General features: G+C 38.4%; 1 protein-coding gene across 6 annotated transcripts in view; it reads left to right on the plus strand.

Moving 5' to 3' along the window:
• The window catches only part of LGI1 (leucine rich glioma inactivated 1), a 32067-nt gene extending 20184 nt beyond the window's left edge, over positions 1-11883 (plus strand). For all 6 annotated transcript variants that reach the window (XM_051800581.1, XM_051800575.1, XM_051800579.1 and 3 more), the window contains 6 exons: positions 2835-2906; positions 3010-3081; positions 7154-7225; positions 8452-8621; positions 9042-9206; positions 9290-11883. In XM_051800581.1, the coding sequence (XP_051656541.1) occupies positions 2835-2906; positions 3010-3081; positions 7154-7225; positions 8452-8621; positions 9042-9206; positions 9290-10110 (1372 nt within the window). In that variant the 3' untranslated portion in view covers positions 10111-11883. The remainder of the gene's footprint in view (positions 1-2834; positions 2907-3009; positions 3082-7153; positions 7226-8451; positions 8622-9041; positions 9207-9289) is intronic.
• Positions 11884-24205: the final 12322 nt, after the last annotated feature.

The following is a 24205-nucleotide window of genomic DNA, read 5'->3' on the forward strand; positions in this document are numbered from 1 at the left end:
AAACGGCTGGCATACCAATAGCTGAAGCCCTGACCCTGGCTGTACTCTGCTACCTCAAGTGGAGCTGATAAGGAGGTGCAGACATACTGTACAATTTTGGATACAGGGTAAATAGGTAAATGCAGTTACTATGGAAACCTAAATGCTTTTCCATGGTGCTTTATTCCAGAGAATCTTTTCCCAGTTGGTCACAAATCACAAAAGGGACACATTTCACATAATTCCTGCAATGGGCCTTTCAAAGGAGAAGAAAAAAAAAAAGCAGCAGCATTGGTGGAGCTTGTGTCTGAAGAGAGTGAGTAGGACATCATCTCTCTTGGCTACGATACGCCACCTACACTTGGCGATGCCACTGCCAGGCAGGCAGAACTGGGTAGGGTGGAGTAGGACAGACATAGTCATCTTATTTTGAGTTATTATAGTGCCTGGCACAGTGGGGTCTGGCAACGGCTTTATGGCCTTTTGGTAATAATAATAATTTCCATTTCTGCTGTAGAGTGAAACGCACATTCTACACTGGGGTCCGTAAATGCTGCAACAAAACCTGTGACCCCAGAAAAGCAGTTTTTGTTCCACTATGGGCTCTGATGAGTGATCTGGTTTCCAGATATATTTCTAATATGGTAGTTGAGCTGCTTGCCATCTTTGAAATGTCAGGCTGCTGATCTAAGGCTAATGACTCCTTAACACAGACCATAGGAGCAGGATTGTATCTGTGGGGACAATACTCCAGTTTGTATATGAGAAAGAAAAATTTTCATCTTTGGCAGAAGATAGTAAGGGAAATACAAATATAGAAAACTCAGGTTAATTAAAAATTACAGTAAGTTTTAGCTTTGCATGATTATAGCTGTTTTGATGCTTTAATTTAGCCAACAGCAAGATTTAGAAGCCTGTATGTATTTCTGTATTAATAGAAATACATATAGAAATAGTACTGGTCTCCAGCACTACATTTTTGAAGTCCAAATGTAATTTGGTATCTCCAGTGCACCAGTCTAAATATGGAATATGTCTGCTGCTATTATTATTTACTACTATTTTTAATGTAGTAGTGGCAATGGTCTCTGAAAAAATCATGGTCTCATGTTAAACACTACTTGTAACTCCCAGGCCAGGAGAGCTTTTCTTCTTGTGTAGTATGGATGGTATGCTCTGTGCTCTTCATGTGACAACAAAAGTACGAAGAACCTACACAACTACCGTGAAGTGCCAGCAGGAGTATTTCCTAAATATAGAGAAAATCTCCCTGCTCTCATCTTCAGCACTTGTATCTCTGTGTATCAGCAACGTGCTGAGAGTGCCCTTATAAACTGGTGGCATGAAAGCCCATAGAAAGAAGGGAGGCAATCATGGCACCAGGATTCTTACCTGCTATCACTGTACAGTTCCTGCTAAGCCATATAATCCCTGGTTACAGTGCAGTGTCTTCAGTCTCTGGCCCCAGAAGTAGTTGGCTGGTGGGTCTCAGATCAAGCAATCTGGTGTTTGAGGTCAGAGAGTGGGAGAAAAACCATTTGGTGCATCAAATACATGTGACACAGTCACTGGGGAGAGGTATGAGATGGGAGGCAAATGAGCTCACCAAGTGCAAGACCTATGCTATAAACCTGGCAATCTCTACCGTACCTATACTATTTAAAGAGATACCACCCTGTTCTTTAAATTATACAGTAGGGTAAATAAAAGGAAGAATTATCGAGTGAAATCACATCAGAAAAGTAAAATTAGTTGCAGGATTTACTAAATTTGTCTTTTGGTTCAGAGATTTTACAAAAATACTTATTTTCTCTAAATTTGAAGTATTTCTTATTTCTGACAATAAGAAAGAATTTCCTGCTTATAATTTTTCATACAATTCATAAAGGAACACACTTAAAGTGCAAAAAACATATTCTGTAACAGCCAAGTGAGAAAATAAATCAACTGCAATTTTGTCTTAATGAAAACTTCAAAATAAGAGATGAACTCATTAAGTGGATTAATTTGTACTTGGAAATCTTTAATTCCTGAATGTCTAAGGATGTCATAGCATGAATCTATTTATCCATCAGGTCCAACTGATTAAAAGATAGATGTGCCTCAAGAATTCCACTGGGGTAAAGTTCCCCGTAGTTGATGATGTCTCACCATATTAAATCTGTGGCAGTCCAGAGCTGAATTAAAATGGACAAATGCAAACATGGCTGATAAGCATAAATAATACTGGCAGAATCAATGCTAGTGCGCTTTTAATACTTACAAAATTACATAAAATTAAATGTGGTTGCTGATATTTTTACTGTTAGATGCACACTAAGAGCTATCTCCAGAAGGTACAACCTGGTCTTAAAAATAATTCTGATTTGAACACTGCCTAAATGAAGAGATTTTCCTTTTTTTTTTTCTCAATAACTTCTCAGTACCCTCAGGTTAAATAAGTTTACAAAGTTAACCTATAACTGAAGGGATTTTCCTGCTTGTCAGTGGTGCAAATTCAGCCTGATGTCTGGCTAACCAGCAATTTAAACCAAGAGAATTTAAACCTCTGTAGTACTTGAAGATCTCATTGTTGTCCTAGTATATCTCCAGAAGCACTTGTAAAATCCCATTGTTTTACTGGCATGATAAACCCACGTTTACATTCCACAGAAGTCAATGGAATTTTATCAGATAGCCCCAGTAGACATTTTTTGGGTCCTTCCCTCTGCACCAGACTATGGTGCAGTATATCAGCCTTACAGTCCTATAGTGCACAGAAAAAAACATGAAACCAGGCAGTGGAAATTTGGCCTACCATGGCTTGCTGAACCATTTTCTAAAGCTGGTCTTTTGTTTTGCACTTTTTTATGCAGGTTGTTTACGTCCAACACTTTTGATGTTATTAGTGATGATGCTTTCATGGGCCTTCCTCATCTAGAATATTTGTGAGTGGACAAAAGTATATTTCCTGGCATTATTGAGTAGAGTGGGTGGGCTTCCTAGTTCCAGGCATTGCTTTGACCAGAATGACTTTATGACCCATTACAGGTTCATAGAGAACAACAACATTAAGTCCATCTCAAGAAATACTTTCAGAGGACTGAAATCTTTAATTCACCTGTAAGTAAAGTGGTTGGATATATTACTTGATATATTTAATATAGTAACTGAACCACTGTGTTGCTGAATTTCTCATTTTGATATGTATCTGTTCATATTTGTTTAAGTGGTATCAATAGCAATTTGATTAGCATGTTAATCTTTGTGTTTCCACCAAAGACTTCCAAACTATGGTATGTATAGAAGGCAATGACCCAAACAGCTTCCAAGCAGTACATGTTTGGCAGTAGCTCCCTGACTTTCTCTGCTCTGAGCACTGGGGATTTCCAACTGAGCATGTGGGAGCAGAGAGAAAGGAGTTGGGAATCTTGGCACTGATGAAGTGAGTCCCAGTTTGGGACATGGGGAGGAGGCAAGTGGGAGCTGTGGTTAGGAAGGTGAGAGGCTGAGGCATGAACACATAGCTCTTCCCAGGCACCCCAGTCTGGCATGGATCCAGAATAATATTTACAGCCATTCCAGGCACAGGCCATCACTGCCTGTACCCATGTCCACTTCAGCCACTAACAGTATCCAAAAGACTTTGACTAAATCAAATTTGAAAATTCCCACCCAGAACAATTTTAAATCAAAGATTTGCAATAAGATGCATTTATTATGTCTTACTGATCCACTCACTCCACTTCACTGTAAAGCAGAGCAACCAGACTCCAGCAGGACTGGCTTCAAAGCCCTGCTCTGCACCCTGTCCTCTCCTGCACACAAGCAGGAGCATCCCACAGTCAGGACCTGTCACACACTGACACTGGGGTCTGCATAACATTCCTTGTGATGCTGCTCAGCCCTTTGGCTGTCTTGGCCAACCCTTGCTCTCTGACATGCTGCAGCCCCTTGCTGCATTAGCCAATAGGGGAAATTAGTCCAAGGCACTCTGGATGCCAGTGTGGCTGTTGGGATCAATTCACCCTATGCCCACCCCAGCGAGGGAGTTTTTCACACTCTGCTCAGCAGGTGAAACACACACTGGCAACAAATACCTACAACATTTCACTGCAAACACAGGAGCAGCATCGTTGTGCTCTGAGCTGGTGAGACAGTTTCTAGACAGGCTTTTGTCTCTTACCTTACAGCAAGTTTATCTTTTAACAAGGAATAAATTCATTGAAAACACAATACACACTATAAGAAGACAGAAAAAAATACAAAAATAGTGGGAAAAAGGGAGACTAAAATGTGTAGCGTGCCTGATGTGGGTTTATACCCAGTTCTAAGCAACTGTATTCTGAAGCATCTCTGTTGGGTTGTGTGTTATAGATAGAGGAATGGATTCTGACCTTTTGGCCTTAACATGATGACTTCCAAGAGGGTTTTGAAACAGGGTCATTTAACTTTTTCTTTCCTATATTTTGACAGAGGAGAGAAAGCAAAGGTTACATTTTAAATAGTTAATGCATAAATATAATAGTGGAATTGCAATTCACCACATCCTTTACCACCAAGCCTACTGTGACTACTCATGTGGATAAAGTTACTTGTGGAATGGTTCTAGGTCTGAGGAAGAGGAAAGAGAGAGGAAAGGGAAAACGCTACATAAAAAGGTTGTGCACATCCCATAACAACCCATAGTAGAGGTACAGGCATAATTATACTGTTGTTAAAAAAGGTGGATAATTGGATAAGGCTGGTAACTGGGACCCTATCTTCAAAATAGTTATGCACATGAATAGCTTCATATTCACAAATGGGTCCAGTACATTATTTATTATATTCATTTACTTATTTATTATCTGCTGCTGCCGCCAGTGAAAAAATTGCTTTTCCAACACAGAGAAAGGCACAGTTTCTTCTCCACAGAGCATACAGTCCAAGAGTAACATCTTGTCTTGCCTGCTACATTGGTTTCTGGGGAGGCTTCAGGAGTCTCACAAGAGAAAACATATGCAAAAGACAACCACATTTGAGGAGCCACTGCCATTTGCACACATATTTTTGGGACATAGAGTTGTGCATCATGCTGCTATTGTCCATGGAGTGCTATTCACAAAGACAATGAGAAATTTGCGGAAAATAACTGCAAAGGCACCACAGAATGTGACTAGTTTAATCTGCTTGCAGAACCACTCCCCATCCTTTGGAGAAAATTGCACATACATTTTAAGAATAATCATTTGGCACCCCGAGACATTTTTCATTTAAAAAACAAGACAGTACTTGTGTACATAACATATAGTAAAAAGAATCTTAGTAAATAAGCATACAAATGAGTTTTATGAAGTTAGATAAGATGAACTTTGTTCTGTTTAATCTGTTCACTCCCTTTTCACAACATTACTTTTGCAATGAGGTAAGCTATCCAAACATTTGTATTTCTATAATGCCATTAACTTTGATAATTACAGTGTGTCCTTATTGTAAAAGAAAGACATCTAATATTTATTGTTATGCAACAGGATTTATTTTCTGATCAGAGTAGATTTAAGAAAATAAAAATTAAAGAAAAATAACTTCTTTTTACTAATTTACTAATTTGATGTCAAAATCTTACAGTTAGCATTGGACCATAATTTCTATGCCCAATATATAATTTTGATTGCATTTCTTTCAGAATTGTGATTGTAGTGTAACTGCATGTTGGAGTCAACATTTACTCTCTTATTATAAAGCCAATACCAGCACCAAACACCAGCACCATCTAGACAAGCCAATGGTTTCTAATGTATAAGTATGCTTTTTAACAGTGAAATATAAAATACATAATTTTCATTCAAAAATTGACAAATGCATAAACTTATTTAAATTTTTCTGTCAGTCATATTCCCATGGCTGTGGTGAACCACTGCTACTTCCAGGTACATCATCCCTTTCAGTTTGCTATATAATAATATATAAAAAACTATACAAGGCATTTAAATTGTCTCAGCTTGCAAGTCCACACAGCTTTCTCCATGTGAGTCACCTGACTTTCAAAAATTGCTCTTGAGCATAAAATTACGCATAAGTGAAGCAGACGATACGTACACATACAGTATTGCAATCAGATGTACTTTGAAAATGGTGAAGTCAGAATGGACTAATGGAATCATCTCATAATTACTACTCCTGATAAGCCAAACACTTAATTTTAAATGAGGCAGCAGATGTAGTATCTCTAGGCCTGTTCCTGAATTTAAGTTTATGCTTAAGTGTCTTTGCTTGACTAAAATAATTGTGGTTAATAAATAACTTTTATGTTTACAAATTAAAACAGAAGAGGTTCCAAGTCCTACTAGTTGCAAATTCTAACTGGGATCTTAAACTGGAATGATTTCTTTCCATTTTTGTTTCTTCTCATAAGTAATAAATAATTTTGTTAATTGAAAGAGGTGTAAACTATACCCTACAACATCATTCTTTTTCTGTCATGTGCTCTAAGACATCTCCAAGACCTTTGGTGGACTCACACAGATATGCCTGACTGAAATGTTATGTATTGTTTGTTTAAAGCCTGCTCACATTTCCTCGTCACTTTTACTAGCTAGAATACTCACTGAATTGAAATGAATTCTCCCAATATTAAAAATTGGGAATTAATGGCAGCTTTTTGCTGGTCCTGTACACACACACACACACACACACATTCCAGGATAGAAATTCATGCAATTTATTGTCTATTACTGCATATTTCCAAAAACTATGAGCTAAACCTAAACCCATCACAATGTAACATATTACCAAGATTTTCCTTCCAGAAAAGATTACAAGAAAGTGAGGAAAGTGCAGTAATATGAACACCATGTATTGAGATCTCTTAAGGAAAACATCAGTAGATCCAATCATGACTAATTGTTTTAAAATGTTAAATGGCATTGGCAAAACACCAAAGGTGATTGCACTTTTTACTCTGCTAAGTGAGGTATTGTAAATGCTGCAAGGCTGCTGAAGGGTGTGAAAGTAGAAGGAGGCTTGGCAGTTTAACAGAAGGAAAAGTCACAAAGTAAATGAGCTAGCCTTAAAAGCAGTCTTTTACAATGAAGTGCTGGAGAATACCAGTGTTCTTTACCATAAGAAAAAAAACCCCACACAGTATATTACACCTTGCAAAAATGTGTAGTTCCATGAACGAGTACTAATACCGAAGTGTTTTCTTTTGCAGGAGTCTTGCAAATAATAATCTCCAGTCCCTTCCAAAAGACATATTCAAAGGCTTGGATTCTTTAACAAATGTGTAAGAAAGCAATTAATTAATCTATCAATTATACTAAAAGTATAAGGAGTTTATTTTAGAGGACATTCTGAGTAACCATTCAAACCAGTAGCAAGTAAGGGGATTTTATTACTGGATAGAGAATATATAGAATGAGTAGGATTCTTTTTTTACCTACTGTTGTTGAGAATTTACATTAGTTCTGAATATTCCACCAGTTATGAAGATAAGTAATATTGTTAGTAGTTATGTAATAAAGATGCATGTTCATTAATACTTTGTGAATAAGAAGGAAGTATCCTTAGGGATGCATGAGAGAGCAAGGCATGAGGGGAAGGTATTTAATGGAGTAACATTTTAATGTGCAAGCAATTTCTGGGAAAGCTATCTTGTATCACAAAAGCATGTGTCTTAGTAAGTACCATATCCCCTGCTAAATCTAATTGCAACCAAAACAAAACATCAGCTTGTTTAAATATAACCAAATACCAGTAAAAATACAAAATATAGATAAACAGGTAAATTCTGTAGTTGCTTCACTGAAATAGATCCTGTTTACACTATACCACATCCCGGTTCATCTGATTTGGCATAATAAGCACAGAAAAAGCCTGCTCCCTGTATTCACAAGGTAGGCTGAATTCCTAGTGTAGAGCTGCAGTAGTAAGATGTGGAGATGGTCAGTGTATCTGGTAGCATTACTTGGCATGACTGACCATGGCCAGGTGGTTACACAGTCTGGTCCTGGCACTTGCCTGTTCCTGTACATACGATCGGAAATCTAACTCAAGACAGCTGTAAAAGACTTGAACAGAGCACCTTTGCTTGTGTCTCCTAAAGCCCTAAATGAGTATATCTAAAGGGGACAGTGAATACTGACTGGCTGACCATAAGGTTATGTTAATTCCTATTTTGTTATCTAGAATGCTCTTATAGAGAAAGTGTAGTCCAAAAGAAACAGGGGTCAATAGTTTGGTAAGCGTTTGAGTACCTGTAAACTTGGGGAAATCAACAAAAATGTCTGGCTGATCATGAAGTTAAGGTCTCCTTGTTTACCTTACTATAATTAAATCTGTGTGTGTGCTGGTATGTGGATTTAACTATGGGTCAGGACAAATTAAGCCAGGAAGGCATCAAGTGAGAATAAGCAAGAGGGCACATATTTAACATGAGCCTATTTTTTTGTTCTGCAAGGAGGAATACATCAGCTGACTACTTATTTTCAATGCATGATTGATTTGTTGTAGAGATCTTAGAGGCAATGCATTTAATTGTGACTGCAAACTGAAGTGGTTAGTGGAATGGCTGGGCAGCACCAATGCAACAGTCGAAGACATTTACTGTGAAAGCCCAGCAGAATATAAGAAGCGCAAAATCAATAGCCTCTCTCCAGAAGAATTTGATTGCTTTATTACAGGTAATGTGCTTCAAATTATTTAATCTTGTTAAATTGAAGTCAAAGCTATAGTTTTTCATTCTAGAGCCCATTTTAGCAGGAAGTCTGCATGCTGGATGGAACTTCCACTAAAATCAATATGAATTCTGTGCAGGTGTAAGTGTGACATGGGAATCATTTGCGAGCGGAGTCTTATATTGCAGCATCTACTCAGACTTTAATATGTTACATAAGGATTTGGAGAACTGGAACATAAAACAGCACCTCTTTTGATTAAGAAAGATTGAAAACCAAATTGCAGTGCTCCTTTATCAACAGAAAAATTGGACTAGTGATGAAACACTGTAATTGGTAAAAAATTGCTGTCTGATAAGCAGATTTTTTTCAGTACAGTATGTAAAGTATCCCTATAATTATCATCTGTTGTGTGCACTTTTGCAGAATTTGTAGTTTATCAGTCCCTGCCATACCAATCTCTGTCAGTAGATACTTTCTCATATATGAATGATGAACACGTGGTTATTGCTCAGCCTTTTACTGGAAAATGCATCTTTCTTGAATGGGACCATGTGGAAGTGATGTTCAGGAATTATGACAACATTACAGGTATGAATACAGCTTGACAAATAACATTCCAACAGCTGATCCAAAAGTGGTGCTAACCCTGTCTTTTACTTTTCTCTTCATAGGTACTTCGACTGTTGTGTGTAAACCTATAGTTATTGAGAGTCAGCTGTATGTCATTGTCGCACAGCTGTTTGGAGGCTCCCACATATATAAAAGAGATATTTTTGCTAATAAGTTTATAAAAATTCAAGATATTGAAATCCTTAAAATCCGAAAACCCAATGACATTGAAACTTTCAGGATTGCTGAAGACTGGTATTTTGTTGTTGCAGACAGTTCAAAGGCTGGTTTCACCACAGTTTACAAGTGGAATGGGAATGGATTTTATTCCCATCAGTCTCTGCATGCCTGGTACAGAGATACTGATGTGGAGTATCTTGAAATATCTGGCAAACCACATTTAATTCTGTCAAGTAGTTCCCAAAGACCTGTAATATATCAATGGAACAAAGGAACCAATGAATTTGTTAAGCGGTTTGATATCCAAGATATGGAAGATGCATATGCAGTGAAACATTTCAAAGTGAAAGAGGATGTATACATTTGCTTAACAAGATTTATTGGGGACTCTAAAGTAATGAAATGGGGTGGTTCAGCATTTCTGGATTTACAAAGGATGCCATCCCGAGGGTCAATGGTATTCCAACCACTTCAGATAAGTAATTATCAATATGCCATTCTTGGAAGTGATTATTCTTTTACTCAAGTCTATTATTGGGATGCGGAAAAGGCAAAATTTGTGAAGTTTCAAGAATTAAACGTACAGGCGCCAAGATCTTTCATACATGTCTCCATCGATAAATCCATAGATTTTCTCTTTGCTTCAAGTTTTAAGGGGACTACATTGATTTATAAACATGTCAGAGTTGACTTAAGCGCATGACACTCATAATTCTGAAATTACATGAGACTTTCTACCGTAAGCGGACAAAATGAACTAAATGCATGATGACTCTCTTATCTTACTTCCAAATGAATGCCTTTAAAAGTTGAGATTGCTAGAACAAAGTATTACTAGTATCTTCATCTTTAATTGTCAAGTCTAGTGGTGTTGGAAGTTGCATTTTTTAACAAAAGGAAATTAAATTAACTGTTCTTTGCATCCACAATATGTAAATATGTGTGCAACTGCATCTGTTGCTATAAAGAATATTAAGATGTACTTTTCCATTTATTTATTCACCTGTTTGAAAAAACTGCCAAATAAAATGTTTACATTTTGTGTCTTTCACATTCCAAATATTATTTGCAGGTGATACTTTTTATTTGTGTATATATTATACACATATAAAATAAATCCAAGAAGGCATATTGCCCAACACAATGTTGTACTGCATAGAAGATGTCCAATATTGAAGATCAGGTGGGTTTTACATACAAAAAGAAGTCCTTGATAAAAATACTACATTGTAACACAAGTCTATAAATTATCACCTGGACATATCCTTGCAGTTATGTGAAGCTTCACTAATTTAAACAGAACTCTACCAAGAAAAAAGTATTTAGTTATATAGATCTGGCTATAGGATGAAGGGTTCAGTAATACACATCTAATTGTAGGATGGGGCTTTGTACTGTGTATAGCTGGAAGCACCCAATTCTCTAAAATTTATAAAGAAATCTGCAGAATAAAAGACAAGGTAAAGGTCTGTCTTTCTCCACCTGATGCTGAAGCAGCACAAAACAAATCTCTTGTATAACACTGGGGCTGTTACTGTGCTGAAAGCTAGAAGCACAGCTTATTTTTCAGCTAGCAGTATTTCTATAGCTGAACTGTCACACATCACTTGCATGAATTCTGTGTGTCCCTGTCAAGTCTTTTCACTGTAATTGAATTATTTAGTCTTCAATGAATTTATTCCTTATTCTGAATGAAGCTAGTGAATGTGAAGTAATTTTTTTCTACTATCCTGCAATGAAGTTTAGTAACAGATCCTTCTGAAATTCAGGGAATTTTGAATTTGGCAGGATAAATTCAGTTTGTATAGCATATGCAACTCCAGGAAGGATACCTATATCTGTTAAGCTGTGCCATATTTGAATTTGGCATCAAAATCTATTACAAACTCAAAGTTAAAATAGTCTTTTGTTTACATAGATCTAGTGCATCACTTGTGAGAAACCTACACTGCTGCTGAAGATGATTTGGTAGAGCTCAGGAAGAGAGCTCAAGTTTATTTTAGAAACCTCTGCACTTCACTTGAAGTTATCAAGCATTGTGGCTCCAGTGCCATCTTTAAAATATACACATGAATAGCATGTATATTTATACACATTTCTAACATTTCTAACATTCACAAATGTTGACTGGCAAATAATACTAATCATATGCATGGCAGCTAATCACATGAGCTGATTAATGTGTATTTTAAGAAGCCAGTCCTAAACACTATGTTTCTATTATAAAGAATGGAGGGGGTTTAAATGTTATTTGAAAAGAAAAAATCCCACTTGAACAATAATATTCTAATATGGTAATTTTTTGGATACCTTTTTATTCATAGCTGCCTGGATTCTGGTCAGTAATTGGCTTAATAACTACCTATTCCATAAGTATTTACAGTGTGTCTAGAAAGATTTTAAACTATGTTTCACAGCTGAAACGTCCAAATTTTTTCTTAATAAATACATTTTCAAAAATCATCTTGATAAATCATCTCTTGTCTGACAGGTTTCTTTTATATGTCAAACCTTATTTTCTTTATATATTTTTAGCTTTTATATGAGCATGATTTCAAACCCCAGATGAACCCAAATAATCTTTTTTAATATTTCTCAGTGTTGGCTGCACATCTGTGATTATGAACTCAGTTTGTCCATTTCTTCTTCAGTGCTTGCATGGCAAAGAAATGAAATGCAAAGTCATGAACCCATCTCCAATCTACCAGCAAATCATGAAGTGTTTTCGGCTTCATCTTGTCTTTTGTTTCAGTCTTTTACTTACGGTCCTATTGAGTTACATGCGCTGACTTTGATCTGATTTTTCCCATTATACTTGCCTACATGCACTCTCTATCAAATTATAGAGGTAATAGCTATGTATCCCTCTTATTATGGACATATTATGAATTTAAGTGGAGTCGGAGAACCTTGCTAATCTGCTACCAACGTTTATTTACAAACACTATTGCCCAATATATTGTCTCACAATTCTACCTTGAGAAAGTTGTTTCATGGAGTCATATTTCAGAGCCAGCCAGCCATGCTGGCTATGCCCTATGCTACAGTAGTGCTGTGATTGTTTTCCTGAAATAACATGACAGACTTATGGGAATTCACTGTTACTCCTGGATTTAAAAGAAGAGTTTAAAAGCCTGCAAGGGTGTGAGTCAGTAGACTTTTACATTCATGATGTCTGTAAAGCTAACAGCAGTACAGTGGAGGGTAGCAAGAGATTAAACTGCTGGAGTATGTAACTGCATTATTGGTTTAGTTGTTCCTGCAGAAAATTTGACCTGCAGTCAAGTACTAATTCTTTTGGAAAGTTCTTAATGCTTATATCCTTTCTGGAAGGTCAACTAATTACTATAAAATGCTGAATATAAATCTGTTCTCTTTTGAAAATCCCTTTCTCTAGTCAGTTTATGTCAGGTGGATACTCACAGGGACTACAGGCAGTTTCTTATTGTGCAAGTATAGCATTTCTTTGCACCACATGAGGAGCCGGGTTATTTTTAGAACGGAACTCATAATCCTTAACGTAGAAGAGTGTAAAGGCTCATTAGGTGGTTCCCTATGCTGTTTCGTTCTAATTTCAGAGACTGGGCATTTTAACAGCTCATCTGAGCATAAGGCCATATTCCATCCTGGCTCTCTGCTCAGGATTCCCTCTGGTATCAGTGAAAGACTCAGACAATAACTAGAATAGAACCTTTTATCATATATACATTGATACTTCTTAAAAACGTTGTTTAAAAAAACCCTTTTCTTTCAGCAAAGTCTATCTTACTTGTGGCTGACTGGTTGTCTTCTGTAGTTGTAATGGATTTTCTAAACTCCCTAATTGTTTTGTGTATGACTGACAGAGTATGTAAAGTACTAAATGTATTACAGAAGACAGTACTGAAGGTTATTAATGGGTACTGCTGATCCTTGATGCTGCTTAGTTGTGTTAACGTTTAAGACATAAAAAAAAGGTTAGTGGAATTGTATTGTATTCCTACAACTACTTCATTATTTTTAATAGAGCAAAAATATAAAAGAATATACACCTCTTTACTCTGGAAGAGATATATAAAATACATTCAGAATACCTGACACTACACCACGTGTAACTTTTTTTATTTTGTCTATTGTAATGTCTAGGACTTGCGGGTTTTTTGTTTCTACTTATTTTCCATTGAAAAAATATTCCAAAATGCACTCTTCGTACACTCTTTCCTTCAGAAAGGAAAAATCTTGTTGTGTAAGGTAACAAAACAAACAGAAATGTATTATTGGTTTGTATTTAATTTTAACTATAACTTCTCTTTATTATCTTAATTTTTTTACCTTTATTTGAAGGGGTTGTAACAGCCATTCAAAGTACACTTGAGGATGGGAAACAATTATTGGCATAATTAATAAGATGTGTGATATGCTTTGATATGTTTTAGTGGGAAGCTCACTGTCTAAAACCTGTATTTATGTATATGAGCATAACAATATATTGTATTAGCATTCAATGGAAAATAAAGAATATTTAAACCACAGAAGTAACGAACGGTCCTCAGACTTACAATAGCACCAAGAGAAAGCAGAGAAGTCATCATGCCCAAAATGTTACAAGGGACAGAGTATCAGCCCACAGCAAGTCTCAGGAGTCTGGAAATTTTCCCTTTCAAGGAAGTATTTTCCTTACTGCAAAACCAGAATGTGTTCTTCCTCTGTGGGGACCCCTGAAAATCCAGACAATCACCCAGCTCTTGCAAAATATAGTAAGAGGCTTACAAACTTAATGCACTACATCCTTGATCCTAATATGTGGAATTTTTTCCTTTTGACACCTCTTTGTTACATTAGTCTCGACTGTGGTGACACATATGGAGTGGTAAGCACGCTACAGCCCACCACAAGGGCCAGGGCCCTGCCAGGACAGAAGTTAAGCCAGGTTCAGCAGATGGAAAATACAAACCCAAACACTCAATTCACTCAGCTGCTAATGCCTCCCCCACTGCCTAGCAGGCTTTCTCTCTGATTTGTTATACATATTGCCAACACTTGCCGCTACCTTTCATATGTCTGCAAGCCTTCTCCTCACGTACTCGCTGATCTGGAGACCTGAGTGTGGTAGTAAAGCTGTGATTTAGACTTCTATTGATTAGAATGGCTGAATGTGTTTTTGTGGCCACGAGCTGACCGATAAATGTCGAGGTCTCAGGGAGTTCAATTCCTCAAGACAGAGCTGCGGTACACTGCCTGACTTACTGCTAATGGCAACTTTTCTTCGTTACTGATGACTCTGAATTCTAATGGCTGGTGTTACAGGCATGTCTCTGTTTATAGTTCACTTAAACAAAGTGCTCAGAGGCGAACCTAACCCTATTTCTATTCAGGAATTTTCCTGAAATGAACTATAACTACAAAGACCTCCAGTGTGCTATACAGAAGTAGTGTTGTATTTGCGCTTTGAGACTTTGAATCTCTCCAATTAGTTATGGCAGTGTAATACTTCTGTCTTCAAATTTGTTACAGTAGAAAGCAATTTGCCCCTAAATACGCATATTTATATTCATATAATTGTTTATTTATACTCCAAATAAACTGAAGTGGATGATGGCAATAATTATGTTACTGTTCCCAATCTCCCATTCATCAAATCAGTTTCTGAATTCTCAAAAGTTGTTTTCAACTCGGCCTTACTTTATGCCTCCTACTGAATTATTTCAATTGAAAAAGGACTTTCTGACCCCTTCTCACTTCCTGTTTGAAGGCCTGGATAGTGACAGCAGTATGTTAGCAAGTTGTCAACCTGCCCAGATGGTGAGCATCCAAAAATGCTGAAAGAGCTTCAGAATAAACAGGCTGATCTGCTAAGAATACACAGTCCTTCATTAAAAACCATTTATGTGCAAAAGAACTGGAAGTAATAAATATAATGTCTATTTTTATAAGAAGTTAATTGGATAACCAGTAAGATCCACGTTTATCTGAAATTATAAATGAAAATGGAAGTGTAAAATTTCAGGAGAAATGAGGTACCTCAGCATGTGGGACAAGCTGAACAGTAAGTTGAGGGTCCAGAAATGCAAAATATAGGAAATAAATCTTGCAAAGTTTAAAATTAGCAATAAAGGAAGTCAACTTGATATTGTCCTGAGCAACTCAGCAAGACACTGATCTCAACAAACAACAACGGGAAAGAATAAATAATGTTACCAAATGTGCAGGGTAATAGGGGGAATACAATACTACATGTCATGGCAATTCAGTGGTGCTGCCTTATCTGAGATGCTGCATGAAATACTAATGTAGCCATCTCAAAAAAACACACTGCAGGATGATTAAGGACTCAGAGAGATGTGGAAAAACTCATTGAAGATGTGGAACAAGATGACACTTGACACTGCTAAACACCAAGCCATAAACTGAAATACCTTCCCCCCTAAAATAAACTGTGGCATTTGTTGTAATAGGCAGTTGTTGAGTACAATAACATAACATTCAGAAAGTCAAACATGGACAAATTACATAAAAATTGTAATTCTGTTTTTTAGTACTGAACATAATTGCTATTTATTAGGGAAGAGGAGGTTCTTTGCACTTCTGTCAGAAGCATCTGGCTGTAGCCACTTTGGGTGAAAAGCCAAGAAGTGGGATAATGAATATGCTCCAGTGTGGTATTTCCTACCTTCATTTCTTGAGGCACATAGTTCAACTTCGTTGCTGAGGTCCAAAAAATAAAATATATAAGTTGTACATATGAATTATCTGTTCAGAACCATTTACAATGCCGGAAAAATCTGGAAGATACAGGCAACGTAATTCCTTGAAATTATGTCAACAATTAAAAAATTTTGGCAAACTATTTGCAAACACTTGAGAATGTAATTGCACAACTTGGGCCATATTCAGCTGTTTTAGTCCTGACCAAAGTAGACTCCCGTGGGAAGAACAGAAGTTAGCCTTTTTATAAGCTTATTATTAAGCTTTGAGCTTAATAATTAGAACTCCAGGAATATTAGCTGCAAAGTACCCTATGATTAACCAGGTAATAGTATTATCCTGTGAGGGAGTAATTTCTAAATCACAGGAACAGATCACGAATTTTGGGAAAACAAACAAACAAACAAACAACCCCAATGTCACAATTTCCAAATAACTGAAATTTGAAACCCCTATCCTGCTCCCTTTTTGTCCCCCATATACAATAACATAATGATACTGCCCATTCAGGAAAAATACCAGTGAATATGTTGCTCCAGAGTGTGAAACAAAGGAAGAAAAAGGACAAATCTGGAACAGAAACTTTAATTGCACCTGTGAATCTCTAAATTTTCTGAGATATAGATTATTCCTGAAAAGAGAACATCCTTTTAATGTTTACATTTGAAGGCATTAGCTACCTGGCTTATAGACTGCAAACACAAATAAAAATCCACTGTTTTTAAATAATTCATATGCCCTGGCACTAGTCCAGTCTTAAATCCTATCTCTAACTTTACCTTAGCATTATTTAAAATAACAATAACTCCTTCAAACTAAACTCACTTTAAGAAAAAATATCTGGTACAGCAGCTGATAGGAAAGCTCTGCCTTTCTATACAGGGTTCTGGAGTTCATCAAACTGCAACAGCAGTATGATAATCATATTTTATTATCTTGAACCAAATTGGAAATGAATGTTTGTTCCAGAATTACAAGTAATTTCAGAATTTCTGTGAAATTATTTTGAGAACAGTGACAATATCAGAGGATTTAAGAATAAGAAAAATGGAAGATAATTTCAACTGTTTCTCAAAAAATCCTATGGTTGTGACTGTTGTCTAAAAGCTGCATAAGTGTAACCAAGTACAGTTGCAAAATAATCCATTAATTCAATGACATGAACTGTAAATTTCACCTGGCAAGACTATTACATATCAACTATGCTAGAGCAATATCACTGTATACAACCAGAGCCCTCTTAAGCCAGTAAATTGCAAAGGTGTCTCCTTCTCTGAGAGCACCTTGTAGCCCTCCTTGTGCCTGTGCAAGGAGCAGGCAGCCCAGAGCTGCCCTTGGAAGAAGGAAACAAGCTCCATGCAAACCTAGACAGCGACAATTTCCTGGAAGTACAACCACAGACCAGAGGCATTCCTCCCAGTGACAAGGACAACTCAGCAAGGTCTTGAGGGCACCAGCTCTTGCATGTCAGAACATTCCCAGTTTTGCTGGTATTTCAGAGGGAGTAATCAGCTTGCGTGTGTCATCAAAGCCGAGCTCACTTAGCGTCCACTTGTTGGGGAGCCAAGAACAGATTGCAGAGATCAGCACACTGCGCAAAAGCTTGGTCAGCCCATTCCTGAGGGGCTGCCACTCTGGCACTGCTCACAGGATCTAAGCTAGCTGAGGTTACAGGGACCAAAATAACCATTGGAGTTAGACCTGGGTTCATGTGCTCCAGTGTCTTGCCTGCTCGGAAGTGATGCTTAAAAAAAACCCCCAACAGTATGGGAATTGCAGCACGATGATTTCCCAGGATACCCCGTCAGCCTCCAGCAAGGAAGGAAAAGAAACCATGCTTCTTGCCTTAAGGGGGTATTCTTGTGGACAGCAAAATGCCTGGAATAGATACATTCTGCACGCATGGCAGCAGTAGGCTTTTTTGCTATAACAAGGAATGCTCTTCTGCATTGCAGCTCCTGGAGGTAATGAAGCCCCCACTTATGTCTGTGACAAAGGGAAAGGGTTTTAAACCTGTGTTGCAAGGTTTTCTTTCCATAAAAACAGTCGGAGTTGCATTTCAAATCACTCCCCTTTCAACATACTACTACAAGGAAACTGAGAGGAGTAAGCATTGCTCTAGCTTGTTGGAACAAGGTGAGAGGTGCACAGGCTGAATCATGTTAGTGTTTTAGATAATAAATAGTGTTTTATATACTTATATATTAATATATAAATGTATGATAGCGTTCCAATACAGTAACACTGATCCATCACCTGTGACAAGGTTATGCACATTGTAATTTTTGTTCTGGGAACAAGTAGAAGCTAAGGAACAATAATTTCCTTCAAGTAAGGCATGTAAACAAATGCTTAATAATTCATAGGAGTTGCAAGTAAGGAAGTTTCCCCCTTCCTGCCCTGCAGAGCAGCCCCAGGCAGATAGCTTACAAAATAGGAAACATACTGTGCCAGCGCCAAGAAATGCAGCTGATTGAAATAGTTCTCTCCCTTTCCACGAAGAGAAACTATACATTCAGCCATCTCTACTGCTGTAAAAAGTCAGTTAAAGTGACAGTGAAAAAATGTAATTGAACAAGTTACCTTCTTTTAACAGTCACAAAGGCCATTATAGAACAGAACAAAACAAGTGAAAATAGCAACTTTGATCAACTCCCACTTTTCTCTCTTCTTCTTTGGGAGCTCTGATACTCAATGGCACTCAAGCTGTACTTCTGCTTTCTGAGTTTTGTACTGCGCTGCCTGACACAAATCTGTGCAAAGTCACCACAAAGTTACATGATTTTTTTTTTCTCTTCTCTCCACAGTGCTGAGTGCCATGAAGAAGGAAGAAAGCGCTTCCCCTCATCTACTACTAATTCCCTAACCAAGTAATTTAGAGCATGAATTTCATTATTACATTATTTCTATTCAAACATTGCAGAATGATAACTGATAACCTGCTGCCTGCTCCTATTTTCTCTGTCTGTGGTTCAAAGAATATCTGCCCTCCCTTTTCCAAGCCCTTTGGCTTTTGTACCTATGTTAAACAGGCTTGTTGAACAGGCTTTTATAGTAATCTCAGCTATACATAAGCAGCAATTTGCACTAAATAACAGGGCAAATTCTTAGGTGATTTCCGAAACCTCTCCAAGGAAGAGGTGGAAAAAAACAAGCTAAGTTATCAAAATTGCCAAACACAATTTTTTGAAAGGTCCAGAAATAGGGATGGATTTGGGAAAGAATTTTAAATGAAAACTATGTTGGAGGCTTATATTGTTGAAACATTAAATTTAGAAATTTCAAAATAAATAATTTTATTTTGAAAATATTTAAATTTAAGCACGTACCAGGAGGAGATGCTTATCAGGAGAAGCACATACCCAGCGGTGTATTTAAGCTATCTGAGGATAGAAGCAATGCTGCATGACCTTTATGTGACCAAAATCAGTTAAGCAGCACACCTTGAATACTGGATTGAAAGCACACTAACAAGTACAGAAGCAGAATTTGAATATTGTCCTGCTTATCCATTATTTTTCAATTCTTCAGAAGTAAAAAAAAAATCATTCTGAAAACCACAGAATTTTTTTTTTTACTTCTTACTTCTACCTGAAGGTACTTTTCTCAGTACTTTCAGTCTCTTGAAGAGCAACTGCTAATAGTGCAGTCTGAAAAATGCAGCTAAAAATAGCCCCAGGACATCACCATTATATTGACCATAATTGCAGGATTCCCTATTATTACAATGATCCACCCCGTCTCCTGTTTCATAGCACTATTCAGTACCATAAGCTCAAGAAGAAGAAAACTGTGATACTCTGAACATACTGTGGCACAAGATTAAATGTTTGTGCAACAGTCTTTTATATATATATATATATACATGTGGAAACAATTTGTGGTGATGGCAAAACTGAGAATCATTCACCATCCACCTTAACAGGGAAGCTGAAAAATATGAGTCTCTTCTAACACATAAGACGGTCATAAAGCCCACTAAGACAGGCACTGGAAATTTGATGGAGAGGCAGGAGCTTATATGGACCACATTTTCACTGGGCTGAAAGACTATAAGTGCTTATTCATTTTACGCATAACTTTTTTTTTTTTTTTTTTTAATGTGAGTGTGATTGAACACAGGAGCATGTTGCACAGGGAGGTGGTGCAGTCTCCATCCTTGGAGATATTCAAACGCCCAAGAGACAGTCTTGAACTCTAGCTGACCCTGCCTTTAGTGGGAAGAGGGGGGGGAGGTTGGGCTAGATGACCTTTCAAGGCACCATGTGACCATCAACCTCAGCTATTCTATGATTCCCAAACAACTCTGGGTTGGCCAGAAGTTTGAATGACTAACCAGGACAATGAAACTCCTTGGTGCTGCCATAATGATCTGCTTTATGGCACTCAGGTGCAGAGGTAAATGGTTATTACAATGCACTTAAAAGTTGGATCCATTTCAGAAGCTGATAAAGTAATTCTTATCTATTTTCTTGTTAAACCTTTTCAGAAGGAAATGAAAAAAATGCAAGTTTATTATTTATTGTTCCTTCCTCTTCATTAGTCTATAGTAGTTTTAATAAATTTATTGCTAGACAACTTAAATCCCAAATTAAGATCTTAAAAGATCTTTACAGAATTAGCATTTTTACAGAATAAAAGCCATCAATACAGACTGCTGTTTTGATTTAAATCTTCTATTTTTTTTATAGCTTTAGCAGTACATAATTGTGCTGACACAGCTATGTTCATATCAAACTGGGATAGATGTCACCAGGGTGTTCCATGTGCAGTACCAGGAGTCCATCCTGCCGTCTTTGCCACTGGAGCTCTGCAAAACCTTTAGTGCTGCCCTTAAGTGAGGTGAATAAGGGCTAGGTCAGTTCCAGGGCTCCCTTAGTTTATATTATTTAGTTCTCACTAACCCCCAAGAGCAGCAGTGTTCCAAAAAGCTTATTAGGGTATCTCAGCGGTGGATAAAAGAAGTAATGTGATAGTGGATAAAGTTCTTATAATCTCATAGAAAACTCCCACGGTTCTCCACAAAACTCACTTAATTGCTTTGTCATTTGTGCTTGTTAAAGTTTCTGAAAAGCCACTCTGAGGAGTCAGAGATTGCAATTGCAGGCAGGGAGATGAAAATAGGACACTAAACGGTCCCTTACATGACACACAGACCCAGACCAGTGACTTGCTACAGTACTTTAAAGTACCTGTCAGGTTTGTATCTCAACCTGCAGAGAAGTACTGGCTTGTTCCTGGCATATATAATGACATAAAGTGTCTGCCTAAATTCTGGATGAGATGATAATATTCTTCCTTTGAAAAAGAGTAATCCAAGAAAGCTCCCTTTGGGGAGAGTGGTGACTGTGCAGGAGGTATCTCCCTTTCTGCACCTATGGTACTTTGGAAACCAAATAAATGCCATTCTAGCTTGATGCTGTAGTTTAACTTTTAATGATCAAATTGCCCAAGTTTAATAAAGCTTTTTCTTATACACTTTGCACTCAGGGAAGAGGCTACAGGAGGTCCCTACTGCTTTACTATGGCAAGCTGGTGATGTGCTGGAGAAAGGAACAGCTAGTTCTAGGCACAGTATTACACAGACAAGGCTTAATCTGTACTTGAAAGGGCTACATAAAACATTAACCTGTCACATTAATGCACCTACTTAATTTTCCAATCTAGGGCATCATGACTGCAAGTTACATTTGCCTGCTGGTTAGTCTGGGCAGCTGCAACTGCTCTGACTCCTTGCTCAGAGAAGAGGGCTGTACTTTACAAGGAGAACTTGGAAGCTCTCAAGCTGAGACAAGTCTGGCAGTTTGACCAGGAGCAAACAGAACACTTTATGTATCTTGGCATAAACAAACACTGCCCTTAGATGGTCCCTTTCAAACCCAGACGTGGAGGAGTATGGAGAGGGTTGTTGCAGTCTCTTTGAAACTCTCTACAGCTCAGTACTTGGCATTGTGGCACTTAAAAAATTTACTTTAGGTTTCATAGTGGCAGTATTATAAAATAAATATATAATCTGTGTATTTTAACAAGTTTATAGACAAATAGCCAGAAATGGTAAGTACTCGCTATATTTTGTTCTTTGTCTGTACTGTAGACTATGTTCTAGCTCTAGTTTTCTTCACAGAAGACTCAAGTTAGCCAGCTGCTTCTGCTGTTGCTGCCTACAGAGGTAACTCACCTAGTGACTGTGACGATAGGCCACAAAAATCTGTGTGGGTGCGCTCTGCCAGCCTCTTTCACCCTTGCTGGGCAGGGGATGTGCCAGGTCTTCCTCTGAGAGACCTGCAGGATTGACACCCCAGGATGGCTGCTGAGAAACAGAATCTCCACTGTTCTCTCACCAAAACTTGTCTGGGCAAGGCCAGCTCTAACTTTGTGTTGGCAATTCATGGAACACTGACATGTAAAAGCTGCCTTGGAATACAGAGAAGTTTAAGTTTCTTGGGAATGCAGCAGGCTGCCAGGTTTATTTGCACCTCCCTCTCTAAATTAAACCAAGCTCTAAGGGATAGGGAAGTGCATTAAGAAAAAACAACTTCTTAATTAAGGCTCTCTGTTTGGAAAATTTTGCTGGCCTGCTTGTCCGCTCTGTGGGACAAGCAGCTGCAATTGCATCTCCAGAGGAAAGATTTAGTAAAGCTTTCAATATAGAATTTGTAGAGGGCTATGCTGATAAGAGCTTTAATAAAAATTATTTATAACTAACGTACCATTTATTTATTTATTTATTTGTTTATAGCACTAGAAGATCAGCTAATGTAAATATTTAGAAATAATTCTGATTCCAATACGACCTTATTAATTGACTTTTCAGTTTAATAATTGATATAGCACATCTAATTTTTAGTTAAGAGTAATTTGTGAAATAATTCTGGTCATATTAATCAAATGCTAGCTCCAAGATAATGAAATACTTATGGCTTATAATGAAATACTTATGGTGGGTTAGCATGGACTATAAAAAGTGCTAAATTAGTGGCAAGGAAAGCTTGAAATAGCTTTTATGAGGTAGCTGGAGGAAAAACTTAAAACTTTGGGTGAAATAGTTTGTATTTACCATTTAGTATTCATTTTGCTAAAGCTATATATTACATTTCACCTTGTTAAGAATAAAGAAATAAACACAGATTAATTTATGCAGTTAAGAGATTAGTGTGAACATAAGTGTCTTCTTTGAATAGAAATGTAATTATTGATAACAGCTCGACTTGCTCGAAAGGGAAATTTTTTGGTATTTGAAATTTATCCTGCTTTTTTTACTCTGCACTTTTTGATTGGTAAGGAAAAAGGGCTATTCTGTATTTCTTTGCATCCTTTTCGATTCCCCGACCCAAAGACATAGGCGGCATTGTTTCCTTACGGAGAATACACCACGTCAAGGTGGTTAAGTGATTTCTGTACCCTACTAACGATCCTGAGTCGCCTGCCAGGTTCCCATCTCCACTTGGACCCCTGAGTGCAGCCGGTGCAGGCAGCAGGTATTCCAGGGAGTGATGCTCTGCCCCTGCTCACTGACACGGCAACACTGACGGGCCCACGAGGGTCTGCCTGGCTATTCCGATGGGGTGGAACCTGGTCCGGCAGGATCACACTGAGACACCCGCAGAGGCCGTGGCAGGTGCCGCCTGTGCTGATGAGCCCGTAGGGGCTGGGGAGCGCCCGCTGTGAGGGGTCAGTCCCGCGTACCAGAGCAGCGAGACGCTCGTTTCGGGCGCGCACGTGACGCAACAACGCCCCTAAAACAACTTCGCGTCGCTGTTTCCCGGTGTTTTGCCTCCTCTGCTCGCGGCAGCCGCGGCCTGTGCGGCCCCGCCGGGTACCCGCTCTGCGGCGGGGTCAGAGCTCCCCCTCCCGAGGCACCGCAGCCTCTCTCCTCCCCGGCACGGCCACCGCTGCCCGCGCCGGGTCCCTCTCGCGGGGCCGCCGGGGAGGAAGCGGCGGGGCGCTGCCTCCTGCCCCCGGAGGGGCACTCGGCGGCCGCCGGGCAGCCGGTGAGGTACGGCCGCGGGAGGGCACGGCCACCCGGCTGCTTCCAGGCGGGGCCTGGCGGGGGGTGGCGGAGCCGGGACCCGGTCGCACCCCCCGCCCCGCGGGTGCCCAGCGCTGCGGGCGGG

This window comes from Manacus candei, unplaced genomic scaffold (assembly GCF_025592945.1).
Source record: "Manacus candei isolate 608988 ecotype Guabito, Panama unplaced genomic scaffold, ASM2559294v1 h1tg000050l, whole genome shotgun sequence".
Lineage (NCBI taxonomy): Eukaryota > Metazoa > Chordata > Aves > Passeriformes > Pipridae > Manacus > Manacus candei.